This window comes from Astatotilapia calliptera, chromosome 9, assembly GCF_900246225.1.
Source record: "Astatotilapia calliptera chromosome 9, fAstCal1.2, whole genome shotgun sequence".
In the NCBI taxonomy this organism is placed as follows: Eukaryota; Metazoa; Chordata; class Actinopteri; order Cichliformes; family Cichlidae; genus Astatotilapia; species Astatotilapia calliptera.
Window position 1 is genome coordinate 10,504,903 of NC_039310.1, and position 16,401 is coordinate 10,521,303.

General features: G+C 37.6%; 1 protein-coding gene across 4 annotated transcripts in view; it reads left to right on the plus strand.

The window, feature by feature from the left end:
* Window positions 1–16,401, plus strand: part of col11a1a (collagen, type XI, alpha 1a) — a 68,762-nt gene that overhangs the window by 27,023 nt on the left and 25,338 nt on the right. For all 4 annotated transcript variants that reach the window (XM_026179229.1, XM_026179227.1, XM_026179226.1 and 1 more), the window contains 19 exons: window positions 160–213; window positions 308–352; window positions 1,076–1,129; window positions 2,530–2,574; window positions 3,083–3,136; window positions 4,854–4,898; window positions 5,243–5,296; window positions 5,411–5,455; window positions 6,803–6,856; window positions 6,964–7,071; window positions 7,144–7,197; window positions 7,998–8,051; window positions 9,045–9,089; window positions 9,266–9,319; window positions 9,468–9,512; window positions 11,717–11,770; window positions 12,368–12,421; window positions 15,386–15,439; window positions 15,879–15,986. In XM_026179229.1, the coding sequence (XP_026035014.1) occupies window positions 160–213; window positions 308–352; window positions 1,076–1,129; window positions 2,530–2,574; window positions 3,083–3,136; window positions 4,854–4,898; window positions 5,243–5,296; window positions 5,411–5,455; window positions 6,803–6,856; window positions 6,964–7,071; window positions 7,144–7,197; window positions 7,998–8,051; window positions 9,045–9,089; window positions 9,266–9,319; window positions 9,468–9,512; window positions 11,717–11,770; window positions 12,368–12,421; window positions 15,386–15,439; window positions 15,879–15,986 (1,080 nt within the window). The remainder of the gene's footprint in view (window positions 1–159; window positions 214–307; window positions 353–1,075; window positions 1,130–2,529; window positions 2,575–3,082; window positions 3,137–4,853; window positions 4,899–5,242; window positions 5,297–5,410; window positions 5,456–6,802; window positions 6,857–6,963; window positions 7,072–7,143; window positions 7,198–7,997; window positions 8,052–9,044; window positions 9,090–9,265; window positions 9,320–9,467; window positions 9,513–11,716; window positions 11,771–12,367; window positions 12,422–15,385; window positions 15,440–15,878; window positions 15,987–16,401) is intronic.

Below are 16,401 nucleotides of genomic sequence, written 5' to 3' on the forward strand. Positions count from 1 at the left end.
ATGAAATTACAACAAGCTGCAACATGATCTTCCTTAAGTCATTTAAAAAAGCTAACACAAGCATCCAGCAGGGGCAGTAGTGCCCCTCTGACAATTATTCATGAATATTATGACCATAAAACAATTCTCAGTTTACTTGAACTCGTTTGTTCCTCATAGGGTCCAAGAGGTTTGCTGGGACCTCGTGGTCCTCCAGGACCCCCTGGATCACCTGTACGTACTCTGACTTTTACCATGTCCCCATGTAGTATCACTGCCTGCAATTAATATGATCGGTCACGAGTCTTGTTTAATGTGTCCTCTGCAGGGTGTTGCTGGAGTTGATGGTCCTCAAGGTCCAAAAGGAAACATGGTACAAACACAGCTTCCTCATTATTATAGTCACCAACATGTGACCATATCAGCTTTTAGTGCTGCAGATCTTCAGACCCTGGGCTGAACTATACAGATGCTTTTACTCAGTGCGCATTGTTAAAGTTAACTTTTAGGTTGTAGAATGCACAGCTGTGAGATCAAAGGTTCAGTGCTCAGTTGTGAGTCTGCTGTGATCATTATATCTTAAAGATGTGTTAAAAGTTACATTATGTTAAGATAAATATATATAAATAACAACAACTTACAGAAATGTGTTATTAATAAGTTTTGCTGCTTTTGAGAATTAAATGTCCACCAAGAGTATAGCCTCTCTTTCATTTATTTCTGTCCTGGACTCCTAAGTAAACATGCTGCGGTATTTTAGGAAAGAGTGGAATTTTTTGGACTTTGCTTTTGTAACCAAAGTAAAATACATTAAGCTCAGTAAAAAGGCAGCTATATTCCAGATTGGAGTATATGAAGCAGATTGGGAAAAGTAGGCATACCAAAATATTTCAATTAGTTAATTAAACTCTTCTGTAACTTATCCCCTGAGATATCATTGTTTTTTCTTTGTGATCTGGAGAGTAAATAGTCCTGGCGACAGAGCACACCTGTTAACAGTGCCACACTGGGTGTAATTCAACTGCACTGTATTTGTGAGAGTTGCTCCGGGAATAATGTTTCTTGTCTAGTTTTGACAGTCTTCTTTTTTTTTCAGGGACCTCAAGGAGAGCCAGGCCCACCCGGGCAGCAGGGAATCCCTGGGACACAGGTGAACGAATCAATCACGAGGTGTCATCTCTGCACCTGAAACAAGCAAAGACAAGTGCAGTGCAGGGATATTTTCCATGGACTTATCTTAGGAGAAAAACTATTTGTTTGGTTTGGTTTTCATTGTCTTCCTGCAAAGCTTCTACAACTGTTGCTTCAAGCTGACACACACCCACACATACACACACATAAATATATAAGCACATATCAGATAGTGTTATGTTGTGCTTCAGTGGAAAACATTATGAGGTCAAAGAAAAGTGTGAGGCAGAATTCATAAGGACCTAGGAAAAGAGAAGTGCAGCGCTCAGAGAATCTCAGACAGCTTAATAATGTGGCAGCGGATGTTGTTGATGTGGTGAAACAGTGTCTCAAAGATGGACTACACAAAATACATCTTAGATGCCTCATGCAGTGTTACTGTGCTGTTACATGCAGGTCTTATGAAAGAGAGAAATCAGTGAAAAATATCACTTTGTTACAAAGGACGGAATTCGGACTCATCATTAAATACAAATAACGTTCACCGGAGAGGTCACCTCTCACTGAAGGTTCAAATTTTATCAGCACGTTTTGGCATCAAATAGAAACGGCACTACTAATGAACATTTAGCTGTCACATGTCAGTGATGCTCATTGCAGTTAATGATGTTCATGTATTATGTCGCTATGAATAATGGGAGGGCATTATCTCCTTTCACTTCATAAAAGGATTGGTCTAGTCTATCTACTGCTGAAGGAGGGGATGAAAGAATCACTGGAGCACCTTTCCTTAGTCATTAGAAAATTCATCCAGTTTTTATTAAGGGTTATTATGGCTGCCACTCAGAGAGATTCTGTGTCACTTCCCTCTGTTAGGATTCTTCCTAAGCAAGTTTGACAGTTTGCTTGTAGCCTCTGTATACACTGAGCATTGGTTTAAAAAATGACACACAAGTGGGGAAAAGGGCACATGGGCCGACTGTCAGGCATAGAAGGCAAAGGAGCAAAGGTGGGAAGTAAAAATACAAGACAAATGGGAAGACGAACTTTCACAGTACAACGGAAAGTAACCAAAAGATAAATAACTAATGCTGAAAGACATGAAGACAAAAGCATGGGAAACAAGGACAGAAACACAACCAAACCAACAAATATAAAGGGCAATGGCAGGTAGGGACTCAGAAATGCATATATGGGAGCACATAAACAAATATTTAAGGATTTGCAAGAATGCTAAGGACCAATATACCCCACTTAGAAAGAACAAGCACACTTAAACACACAGGCTTAACATTTCTTTACCAGCTAAACTATTTACAGCTCCAACAAATGCTTCAGTTTATCCAGCTTGCGCATGTGTTTGAGCATGCCTGTTGTTGCTATATCGACTCTCATCTCTATCTGTCTCTTGTTTTGCAGGGTCTTCCTGGTCCTCAAGGCTCCATTGGACCACCTGGAGAAAAAGTGTGTTTATTTCTGTCTTCATTATTTGAAAGCTTATTATTAAAGCATTACGGTTTGTACCTGGTGAATGAAATGTTTGTTGGTACAAAAAAACGTAGTCTTGTGCGAGGAATTATTAAGTTGCCGAATCAGTAAACTGTATTTGATATAAGATATAAAGACCCATGATTTGATGTAACTTTTGCATTATTTGGCAAAATAAGGCAAATTTGGTATCTGCAGGTTAGCAAGATTCATGCTAAGTATGCTATGTACTGCATGCTTCTTTGTCATGTCTCTTTGTTAAGGAAGCTTAGTTGCATTTATCTAACTACAATTTAAAATTTAAATTCAGTTTATTTATTTTTTGTTTATGATAGAATTTCTTTTTCCTTGAGTTTTCTTTCATCAAAACTAAGAATCTATGCTAAAGTCAAAAAGTTGCATTTAGCTTATTTGAACCTGCACGTGACCTTCATAAGAATCCTGGACGTTTTTTTAAATCTGTCTTTTTCTTTTCCTCATGCAGGGACCTCAGGGCAGGTCGGGGTTGCCTGGATTACCTGGAGCTGATGGGCCCCCTGTGAGTGCTCTTGTGACCTAAACACATGCATACTGTATATCAATATTACATACATACATATCCCACAAAAAAGATAATCTAACACCACTTTACTCATTTAATATTCACTAAAATTGTGGGTGCTATTTTTTACTTTTTATTTTGTACTAGTATTAGTAGTAGTTTAGTACTGCCGTTTAAATATGGGGAAATTGTGCACTTTTATATAACCACCAAGTTCAAAGATAGCTGCACAGCTAAAGTACTTACGAGATCATTGAGGATTAGCGAAACAATAGACATGCAAAGTTTAGTTTGTGGACAATCCACTTTGAGAGCCTTTCCTTTATTTGTTTTGCAAAAATAAAGGGAAGTTTTAGTTCCCATAGATTAAGAATTTAACTATGGGTGCTGAGTAGATGAAATGGACATTTTGCTAAAAATTGTTCTTAAGTATGCAAACAAAAAGTGCAGTCATTAATAAAAAATCAAACCAAAACCCAAGTTAAATTAGTTACATGCTTCCCCTTAAAAGTCAGGAACCATGTCTGGAACATTGTAAAATTGTGGTGGCCATAACTCACACAGATTGAAAATTTACATGTGGAGGTGGTTTTGAGAATATTCGTCTCACACGTCTCACCTGCAAGTTATCAGAAGTTGTGAAAGCAGAAAAAATAAAAAGCTTATACCGTAAAATAAGAACCATTCATTCAAATGACCTGAAACAACAGTATTCTCTATTGAATCCTCTGCATAAACCCACCAAGTGGAAAGTAGATTGCTAAGAAAACAGACAGCGCACACACAGATGCACACATATACAGTGACTCCTTGACTTATTTGTGTTATACCTTCAGTCTGTTGGTAATGATTTTTGGAAATGGCCCGATTTTTTGTTTGTTTGTTTTTCTTGAAATATCTCATATGCATTTGAGACTATAAATGAAGTTGTTGTGCAAGCTATGTGCTTCAAAAAATGCACATGGACAATATTTTGATTTTTATTTAATCCTTTTTGTGCAACATGGCAGAACTGTACCTCAGACATCTCTCGTGGCATTTTCCATCACCAGAAATTTGATAAATAGCCTACGGGATTTGTTATTTCGACCCGTAGTTGTTCATGTCATACCTCCTTCACTGCCCTTACTTGGAGAGGTGTGTAAGTTCAACAGGCAGACAGCCTTAGCTGGCCTCAGGCGCCAGAGCCTGGTGATTTACAGCCCTCTACCTCAATGTCACACTTCAGATCGGGATGTCAGAGGCCAAAGGATCCATTATGTTTGTGGGCAACCTGTCTGTCTGTACGATAAACCTTACTTCATCAGTGGCCATCACACAAATATCTAATTTAATATTATTACTAGAAAAACTTGTACTTGTAGTATATCTGCTAATATACTATGCTATTGTTTGCAAAAAAGCACCATAGAGCACACAAGTTTACCCTTATAATTAATGCAGCATTGTGTGAATGCACTACAATTCAGCTTTGCTCTGAAATAGTAACTCTTTTGTTGGTTTGCCATGTGTTTGAAGGACAACACAAAAGCTAGAAATTGATCTTAATATGAATTCAGAAAGAAACGCTGGGGTTCTTTTTTGTGAAGTTGCTTCAACATCATAAACGGTTGCATCACGTAGCTCAGTGACACACATTAGGTCACAGCATTCACTAAGTTCAATAGTTTTGCAAGTTTTAACCATGTTGTGATGTCTTTGTTTTGTTTTGCAGGGTCATCCTGGTAAGGAGGGGCCACCTGGAGAGAAAGGAGCCCAAGTAGGTGTTTTGAAGTCACAGAATTTTATCTTATTTTTATTTATTTTTTTATTTTGTTCATTTGTTCATTTATTCATTCATTCACTTTTTAATTGTTATTCATATTCAGATCACATAACCTTTTGTTAACTGAGCTTATGTTGTGCCAGTATTTAATATTACAGTTTAGCTTGGTTCAATAATTGACCAACACTGATTGTTTACGATGCAATTGTAATGGCGAACCATCTTAAATTGACACTAATCGGGTATTTAAATATGTAATTACAAGTTATTATTAATGCCATCTGCATTTATCTGCTAAGCGTTAGCCCCAGTAATCATAAACTCTTTCTTTGCTCCAGGGTCCATCAGGCCCACAGGGTCCCATTGGTTATCCTGGGCCTCGTGGTGTTAAGGTATGATGTTTGATGAGGCAAATTTGATTGTCCAAACGCTTTTTATTATTCTACAGGAGTTTGTCCTGCTAGACATCATTGTCATCATTCTAATCTCTGGCTTCTGTCCTACAGGGTGCAGATGGTGTCCGTGGTCTCAAGGGATCAAAGGGAGAGAAGGTATATATGTCTTTTTAAAATATATATATTATTTTACACAATTTTTTTTATATAAAATATAAACAAAAATAGCTTAATAATTATACATAATGTATTGCTAAAGTCAAAGTAAAGAACCAAATGGGAGTCAGTTCAATGGGATAACTCCCTTGGTTTCTGTTAAGGAAGTTGGCATAGTGAATTGCAGACTGTCAGTCTAAACTTCATCTTGTGATAAAACTGAAGGCATCAAAAATAATGTTTGGGAACAGCTAGTAGATAGTTGAACGTCACAGGCAGGACCTTTCCAACAGTGGCTGTTTACCAGCACTCCCAGCTTTGGTTTGAGTCCTTTGAGCTGGAGTGGACAGCTGCTGGAGCCTGAATGTAGAGGTCAGTCGATAGCCTTCTTCAGCAAAGACGGAGACTTTCTTAAAGTGACCCTCGATCCACTGTTGAATGTAAAGCTGTCATGCTCTAGAATATTTTTGAAAACCCACTACAATCAACTCCAAGCAGTTTCTGAAGTGTTGAACTGTGCATGTATCCATGTAGAATTTAAACTAATATTTTTTATATATAGATAGGCATAACTTTTATTCAAGATCAATACAGCTGTGTCACTGTAAAAAAAATCCATTATCTGACTGAGAGATGTTGTTCTTACTACAATGACAGGTATTCATATCATTTTTTATTGAATTATTTATAGCAAGAGATCCAAAAGCCAAAACCTCGAGGAGAAAGCGTTTGTTATGAATAAAGGATGTGCTTTTCTTGAGGTGTGTGCGTGTGGTCTTTGCGATGCGAGTTGGTGGCAACAGACGTGCTCAGTACTGCATTATGCATCAGAGAGTTGAAAACATGGACAAGTGAAAGTTTCAAAGAAAAGAGTAATAAGTTTGGATGAACTCAATCGTGTCCTTCAGTCCATTTATTCACAAAGTCAATAAACCCGAGCATCATTCGGTGTATTGTAGATATACTGAGTGTCTTGTGTCTTTAAAACTAGAGCAAATTATATAATGTTTTCTAATTTGGTACATCGGTATATAAACAGTCACAAATAAAAGTGAATGGGCACTGCTGCAAATGTAGAGGATGAAAATGTCAACAGCTTTACGTTTCCATGCAGGTGCTATTCCACTATCTGACCAGCAGATAGCACTGTCAATCCTGTGATTTACACAGTGAACCTAAGAAGGCTGAAGCTTTAAAAGATTTTCAAAAAATAACTTTTAAAAAAAAGTTTCAGGGAGTTTCTTAGAAAAAATAATCAATTTCAGACAGTTAAACAATGCTTTTAGCAAGAATATAGTAAATTAACCCCAAAAATGCCAGAAAATTCACTAACTTCTCTCATTTCAGGGTGAGGACGGTTTCCCGGGTTTCAAGGGGGACATGGGAATCAAAGGAGACCGGGTGAGGAGCTTGACTGAAAAAAAAACACTGATGACTCAACATTTAGTTGAATCTTTACTATTTGGATGGAAAATTAAGATATGTTGTTATATATTTGTTGATTGTAGGGTGAAATTGGTTTGATTGGGTCCCGTGGAGAGGATGGTCCTGAGGGTCCTAAAGGCAGAGCTGGGCCCCCTGGTGAATCTGGTCCTCTTGGTCTTGCTGGAGAAAAGGTAACATAGCTCTGACTGCAGTTGTGCTAAAATTGTATTCCTGTGCTTACTTGTGGTGTTAATGTCTCTCAGGGTAAACTGGGTGTCCCAGGATTGCCAGGTTATCCTGGAAGACAAGGACCTAAGGTACGTTTGTAAAAATCAAGTTTTTTTGTTGGTGTTTTTCTTGGATAATAATAGATAACAAATATTAAATGGTGGTTTACTTTGTTGGCTGTGGTACTTCAAGTCATCGGGTTTGCCAGGTTACTCGGAAATAACGCAGCTGACAAACATCCCATATTATAGCACGCTGGTTATTTTTATTTTTTTTAGTTATTTTTCAAAAAAATATTTTAAAAAAATTGGCATCACTTTTTAATAAGGTGTCACTAACAAGGCTATAATTCCCTAAATGAGTAAACAACACAGCTTTATTTTGGCAGTGCAAAATTTTAGTGTTATTGCTTTACGGAGGTAAAGTTTGCCATGGATTCAATTTTTGTTGAATGTCTCCAATGCAACATTTGAGGCTCTGCAGAATAGGTAAGCTTTTTAAAAAAAATCCCCCTGTTCACAGTATGATTACAGAAAATGTCACTTTGTCTCGTGTTTAAAGATATTTTGTGCCATGTTGTAAAGTTTCCCTCTTCTTGTTTCAGTGTGTCAATTATTTTATATGGACTGAGAAAATGTTCTTTAACAAGAAGTATAGTGCAGTATAGATAAGGAACAGCTTTTTTTAACCCCCTTATGTTTCAAACTCTAGATTCAGGCTATTTGACAGGAGCGTGGGGTTAACAGTGTAAAAGTAACTGAAGATGACATGCAACAGCAGTGCAGATAAATACAGGATGAGCTTTAATTATTATGCATGTGCTGACCCTCACAGCTTCTCTTGTGTTTCTGTACTTTCCCTCCACGACATATCTACCTCCTGTCGACAGGGCTCAAGCGGTTTCCCTGGATTCCCCGGAGCCAATGGCGAGAAAGGAGGCAGGGTAAGAAAACACATGCATTAAGTTTTTGTGTATGAAAATCACCACGACATCACGGTCCAGCACAAAAGAAAATTGATTCCCATTACAAAGCATCTGCACGGTGACTCGGCACAAAAATAAATAAATAAATAAATAAATGAATAACAGCAGCGAAATCAATGTCAGGGAGAGAACAAAAGGTGCGGAAACAATTGTGCTTTCATTGAGCCCATGGCCTCATTTCTTGGCTTGAAAAAGAGTTGCACTCACGCAGTTTTGGAGAGTTGCTGAGATGCTGTTTGAGTTTTCATATTTGCACGTTCACCACTGACGTGTGCAGTAAGCCAGATATCCCCAGCTCAACACCATTCGTTTTATTAAAGGTGGAGGTAGTGGGAGAGAGTATTAGTTTGAAATCCACTTTAATATAAAGATTATTAAAAGTATAAAAAGTTATTAAATAAATTGGCTTAAAAATCTTTTATTAAGTGGATACTTTAAACTGTATTATTTGACCAAAGCCAGGTCCATCTAACAGCTTTATTTGGCACACAGAGGTTATTTTGTGAAATAAAGCAATCCAGCCAAAGTCAAAATTTCTCTTCTAATGTGAGAAGCCAAATAGTTACTTAAAAATTCTTTGCTTTCAATGAACATAACTCCTGTACTCTTTATTTATATTTCCATATGAGCCGTTTACATTTATTAATGGGATCACAGTTTAAATTCAAGGTTTTCTTAGTAGGCCCATACAGGTAAATGACATTGCACTGTGTCCTGTAATTACAAATTATTGTTTATTTATCAGTTAAAAGGAAATAATGAGTCACTACAGTGTGTTCCCTGCTTGAACAGGGAACACACTGTTCTCTGGTTGTTGCTCGATGTAGAAGAGATGCTTTGTGTGGAACACATGTTAATGGGGTTTCATATGTTAAGTGGATTAATGCTGGATGAGGACAGACGAGCAGAATCTGTGCTTAAGCCTTTTTTAATTTTTTTGTTACCTAACAGGGCACTGCTGGCAAATCTGGTCCGCGAGGACAAAGAGGTCCGACGGTAGGTCCTGTTCACGCCATATTTTTTGTGATTAATGGGCTATTAGTGTAAACATTGTTGAATCGTTTAAATTATTCTTCCAGTCAAATTATGTGCATATATTATAGCTGTTGAACTAGACTGTTGTTGCCATAAAGTCGTGTGCTTAACATGACTTTGTCTCTCTCTCTCTTTAGGGTCCCAGGGGCGCTCGAGGAGCCAGAGGTCCAACAGGAAAACCTGGACCCAAGGTCCTGATGCTATAGCCGTTACAACAAAACACTACTCACAAAGAGTCAAGACTTTTCAATTAAATTGCTACTTTGTCACATAATTAAATAGAGCTGCTTTTTTTTTTTTAAATTTGAGCTGATGATGATTTGTTTTTGTGTGCTGAAGGGCACAGCAGGCAACGACGGTCCTCCTGGCCCACCTGGTGAGAGAGTAAGTCCAACACACTGAGCCTGCAGTAGCTGTTATGCATTTTAAAAGCACACAAGGTTTAGGTCCATACCAGTTTGTTTTTGTTGTCCTTGCATTAGAAATATACTTGTAATTGTTGGTATTAGGTCTATCTCATCAAACTGGATTCTAAGCATTAAAGATAAATAGTAAGAAAAGATGCTAACCTATATGCTTTTTTTCTTCCCAGTAGATCTCTAGCATCTACTAAAATGATGGCTGTGCCTTACTTTTACTTTTCTAGTTCAACAGGAGGATAAATAATAATTAAGAAATTAGTTAATCAATCGATAAATCGTTTGTTTCATTTTTAATGAGGGGTAATTCAGGCATCATATAATATTATAATAAGACTTCTGTTCTATACGTTGTTGTCAGCTGGGATTTTGCCTTAATGCTATATCACTGTTCCTACAGACAGCAGCATTTTTGTTTTGTGTTTTTTCACCCTATCACTTGGCTCCCAGCATTGCAATAAAGTAAATTGCTCCTTTGCTGCATTTCAAACTGACACTCCGAAAGGAAAGGAGGAAAGAAAGGAAAGAAAGCGCTTCAAAACTAGATGTTTAGTGCTGGGTGGCTTACTCAGCAAAACAAAGGAAAGGAAACAGTGTGCAGTTGCTGCACAAAAAGAGATTCCCAGCAGTGACACCTTATTTAATAACTTTCATTAGATTTTGTTAGGTTTCTAGTGCCGTTTTAGTGGAATTTGATTTTGTTGTGTATCAAAGAAATGAGAAACATTGGCTTGATTTAGTGAAGGCCTGAAAGAAGGAAGGCTGTTAAGCACCTGCAGCAAATGCTCTGTTTCCATTAGCATTTACCTACCAGCACTATTTGTACTGACACAGTGTGATGAATTTTAGTTGATCGGGAAAACTGAGCCTCTTTCCTGAAAGTTGAAAGTTGGTAACAACAGAAATGAAATAATGGCACATGTTGCTCCTACTTGTCCTCGGCTAGGTACAGGGATTTCATCATTAATCAGTCATAAAATCGTTTTTTCAGTCTCAAAGGTAAATGTTTATCATAGATATGCTTTCACAGACTTAAAGTTTTCTTTTTTACTGATCTAATACAGTAATGGCACAGTGATTGAAGCAGATATTAATGGACTGCTGTCAACAGTTCTTTGATATTTAAGCTATCTGAGATGTAGTGTCATGAACTCTGTAACAGTATGAACATCCTCTTTTGTTAAACTCCTATGAACATGGACAAGTGAGGTGAAATAAATTTGAATCTGATGAATAAGGATGATTAAAAGATAACCTTAAATGATGGAGTCAGCTTTGAAGCTTTTATTAGACTGCAGAAAATTAAACTTGTATTAGATGTTTCATCGATTTATGTTTAATCTCCTTAAATAAAACACTTGTTACCTCAATAATGTAAAGTAACTGAAATCCTTCTTTAGCATATTTGACTCTACAGACTCTGATACACAACCCCACAATATGAATGTCTCTATTTGTAACATTGTGGGTGGCCAAGACACTTTTCCCCCCTTAAGTAATTAAGATACTATTTGTATAACAGCTTTTAGTCATTACCCTGATTTTTTTAACATGCAGTTTAGCTTTTAGCTGGTTTCAACCCCTCATTAATTATATAAGCTGAGGTCCCCCTGGTCTTTTCTACAACAATGAAAAGTAATATATTAGGATACAACAAAGTTTATTTGGAGTTAATGTTTATGTTGATGAACTTGGAGAATTCAAAAGGTATTTTTGGCTTATTATTATTGCCATGATTATAATCCTCCCTGTGATGTTGTCTGCTTGATTTAGTCAGATCAGATAGGGACTTTTTTTGAAGTTATCTTTATAACAATATAATATTGGATTTCAAAAAAATATCCATGCTACTGAAATTTTAAGGTTAGCTGGACAAATAAATCATTGCAAAGAAAAACTCCAGATACACTTTTACTCTCACTACTTTTCTGTGTGGTTAGAAAGTGAGGCGAGTCTTACCAGTAGTCACATCATATCATTTATGACCTGAGGCACAGTTACTCACCTCAGGGTGAGGCTAGTTTTTCAATTCGAAAAGCTCCACTTCTCCAACCTTGTTTCGAAATTAGCCATAAGCAATCCCAGAGCCTGACACTTTTTCACTTTTAGGTTTTGTTTTGCCTTTTTGCATAATGTCATAACCTTAATTTGACCGTGTGTTGATTGCAGGGACCTCAAGGACCACAGGGACCAGTAGGTTTCCCTGGACCAAAAGGCCCCCCTGTAAGTATTTCTCCATCCTTGGAACAGAAGAAAGCCACTTGGTCTCTCAGACTAAAAAAGCATCTACACTGAGGCTTTGTGGTTTTGCAAGGCTCTGTGTCTAATCTCTTACTTTATTTACCCTTCCTCGGTGTTGCAATAGCAAAATAGCCTGTTTTCAAACATTAGAAGTCACAATTGATTCAATTTGAAGAATTCATAGGGTGTAGTAATACATAGCAATATCCCTAATTCTGTTCAGAGGTCATTACTCTAACTGTTATTGAAGCAGAGCTCATTTTCTCACTACCCAGTCAAGGCAGGAGACAAGTGGTAATTTCCACCTATTGATTCCGGTTACATTCATAGCTGGCTCTCACGTCTCAGCCCGTAACGATGTTTATTTCACACAAAAATAAACAAAAAAACTCTAGCCCTGAGCCTATTTTCATGCCATTCAACTACTTCGAGATATTCAAGGGTTTTTCCTTTCTCAATATTATGTTTACACTGCCCACAAACCATTTGCACAAAATTGTAGTAATAAAACTTGTTGCTTAGAAAAAAAACTTTGAATGAAAAAACTGGTGAATGTATGTCTTGTTTTCTACCTGACAGGGACCACCTGGCAAGGATGGGCTGCCCGGACACCCTGGCCAGCGCGGAGAAACAGTGAGTAATTGCAATATCTTGTATGAACGTTACAGACCTCACGTTGAACTTAAACCCAGCATGATCTAAGAATTATACATATTGGCTTTTTTTTAGCTTTCTACATTTAAACTACTTCAAAACAAGACTTATTATTATATTATTATACATAAGCATATGTATAGTGCTTTCATATGCAGTAGATAACGATGAAATCGTTGGCACAACATCTCAGTGGGATGCCAGAGGTGCAGACCCATTTCGTAAAGCAAACTCTAAAAGAGAAAGCCCTTGTGAATACTGCCTGAGTCTGCTGCTCAGCTGGTCTTTATTCACACAGACAGAATACACACAGACACCGTCGAGGTAAAGCCATCCACTTCTGATGGAGTTTCTATCTTATTGTTACTTTGGCATATTTGCAAATATCCAATGAATAGATGCTAAGCCTTGACTGTTTAGTTCCACTAAGGTTTACTTGTGTATCACTGCCTACTGTCTAACAATAACACCTTACAGATAACTAAGCCAGCATAATATTTGTTGCAGCAGGATAAAACAGTTTGTTGCTTTTTTATTTGTATTGTTTGTTTATTGTTCCAAAATGTGCATGAGCTAAATGAAAAATGGCTGAATTGGCACATAGATAACAACAATAAAAAAACAAAGCGGAGTAAGATTCGATCAAATGAAGTTAGAATCCCCCGCTTTTCGATTCCTCTGCGCTTGGTATGCATCAGTGCACCATGGTTTGACGAGGCTCGGAGGACAATGATTCTACTAAAAGCTTGACTTTGCCTTTATCAAAGCTTCCTTTTCCATCTGCCTCTTTCCCTTAGATAATATAATACAACACACACAAGTGCTTCCCTGCCTTTTCTGTAATTCAGGCCCCAATAGTAGTCTTCATTAAGGTGTTTATGTGCTGATGAGTGGGCTCCAAACAGCAATAAAGATGCTCATAGATGCACATCATCAGAAATGCAAGTTACATTTAAGTAAGTGCAAATAAAGATTTGAGCCGGTGTCTCTAAGCCGATGCTGCAGCAGCCTGGCTTGAGGGCTTCCTTTAAAAAATACATCATCATAAATCACAGCACATAGTGATCAATAGGCCTGGAGTCATAAGTCTTTCAGTACTGACTTTGTAAGAAGTTTGCATTTGAAACTTTGTTTAGTTATAGGATAATAAGTTGCAAATCAAATGTGCTGCGATTGTAATACCTCAGTGTGTACAGGTTATAGAAAAGGCCAGAGAATGAGGGATCCAATAGAAAAAGCTGATTTCATCTAACGCTCCTCTTGTGCTGATCCTGGGGTTGTACTTGTTTGCTTCTCAGTAACTCTCAGGAAGCTTAATTAAGCTGTACACTGTTCACTGTCTACAAGTGTGTAGCCTTATTACAGCTGTGATACAGGTAGAAGATACCATTCTTTATCTGCTTGTATCAGTACACTTAATAGTGTGTTTTAAGAAAACTGTTTAATTAGTATTTCAGGAATATACTGGAGTGCACTTGGACTCTGGTCAATGTGGATTGGATTGTTCCTCTCCCTGAAGACAGAAGTTCATCGGATTTGTACTGCACTGTCGGATTCAATGCTCGGGAATTCTGAACTTGGATCTTTTTTGGCACGTCCTGTTTTGCTGTTTAAATGTGCTTAAACGTATCCACAGGGAGTACTTCAATGTAAATCAGCCATATGCTGTGAATGTAAACTTAAAAGTTAACTACAACTAACTGGTCTGTATTCTCCCAGAGAACATATAACTTAATGGTGACTTGTACACTTAACGCTGTATGCAGTAGTAGTAGAGCAGCTACACTATTATACTGCTGGCTTTGAAGTTGGCTAGTTACACATTGATACACAACATGACAGGAGTTTTATGTCACCTCAATGACATAAAGTCAGTATTTTATTAAAGATTTCAAATTAAATTCAAGAAAAACCCCAACAATCAGATGAGTTGGTGCTTGCTCAAGGGACCATAGGAGGTCCCTTTTAACAGAAAGAAACCTTTATCGGAATCAGGCTCAGGGAGGGGCAGCTATCTGCTCTGACCAGTAGGGGTGAGGGGAGGAAGACAGGACAATAGATACACTGTGGAAGAGAGCCAGAGATTAATAATAACTAATGATTAAATGCAGCGTATATAACTAAGGGATGTTTAAGGGTAACTATATGCAAAATCGAAAAGGGAAAGTTTGAAGCCTAATCTTAAAAGTGCAGGGTGTGGCTGTCTCCTAAGTCCAGACTAGGAGCTGGTTCCACAGAAGAGGGGCATGAAAGTTGAAGGCTTTTATATACACTATGAACCACGAGTTAGCCTGCAGTCTAAGAGTGACGTGTTCTGTTAGCGACCAAAGCCCAGTGTAAGAAGAAGGACAGGACTTAGAAGCTAAAATGTTCATAATTTTGCACATTTTTATTCCTCATGTAGAAATCCATCACTCTCATAGCAAACAAATGAAAACGTCATGTCAAATCTGTTGTCTGTTGTTGTGTTATTTTCAAATCTTAATTACAGCATCCAAGTACAGGTACCCCACTTTATTGTCTGAGTGTCTTTATTGCCTGGTTTGGTTTAAAGAAGAGGCGTATGTTGTGTGACCCTTCCTTTTCATGTCTACTTTGGACTGCAAGCAAAAAAAGCTGTAAAGCTTATTGCATAGACTTAATGTCCACATAGACATTAAGATATACAACATATTAAACAACTGTACATATAACTCTAGTTATTTACTACCCTGCACTGTATTGCAAAACAATATATCCTTGACTGTAGATAGAAGCTGAAAAACTCTTGTTCCAGAATCAAGGAAACGTCAGACCCAAACATATAGTAAATCCCTGCTCATCATCATAAATAATATCACAGTAATTGCTGCACATGGGCTTGAATAGATACGATTTATGTCTCCAATGCTGCTGTAACTTGTATAAATAAGGTTTCATACTCTCTCTCTTTTCTTTTTTCAGGGTTTCCAAGGAAAGACCGGTCCTCCAGGACCAGGAGGTGTTGTTGGGCCCCAGGTAAGAGGAGATATACAGAAGAGGCAAATACATATATTACTAAACAAACAGCAAAGCAGAAGGTGATATAAAGTAAGTGCTGTATTCGTAGTGCTGTGGATCAAATTCTTCTATTTTACAATTTTATTCCAACAAGAAGTACTGTGGGCAATTAAAAGAAAACACATAATTGCTCATATACAGTAGATAGGTCATCATTTACTCAGTTGGATCTTGGACACCTACTGGCTTTGAGCTCTACTGTACTGGCGTAAATTATAAGTGAAAACTGATAAGCTTTATTTATATGGCACATTTTAAAGAAGGTTACGAAAATAGAAAAGTTAAAAAACAGCTGTGAAATTCAACCTTTCATTACTTATTTTCTAAATGTAACTTACTGATTTGTGGTCATTTTCATACGTTGACCTGTAAATCCAAATGCGTGATAACATCTTAGGGACCCACAGGAGAAACTGGTCCCGTCGGTGAGAGAGGCCACCCTGGACCTCCTGGCCCACCTGGAGAGCAGGGTCTTCCAGGTGCTGCTGGCAAAGAGGGAGCCAAGGTATGCATATTGGATTCCCTTTAATTTTACTTTTCCAATTTATTTTAGATATAGTATAATAGCAAACTATGCTTTTCTAGCAGCTAACACTTTTACACACTAACCTTCTGAAAACACTCAAAAACAAACAAGAAAAGTGGCCTTGGCTTTTCTTGTAAACTGAAGAAGAGGATGCTCATGACATTGATAGGAAGTTCAAGAGGGTATAAACGGGCTGCAAATTAAACCTACACATTGTACTACATGATTTGATTTTGCAGACTGAGCCAGCTGTCCTCATAAACACTTATACTTTTGGGGGGCATACAATGCTTGATAGATTACATATTCCTTTGATAACAGTGTGGGATGTGTTTCGCAGCAATCACCCGACTATCACCATTGCTCTCTATGCTAGACAGTGCAAAATTGAAGG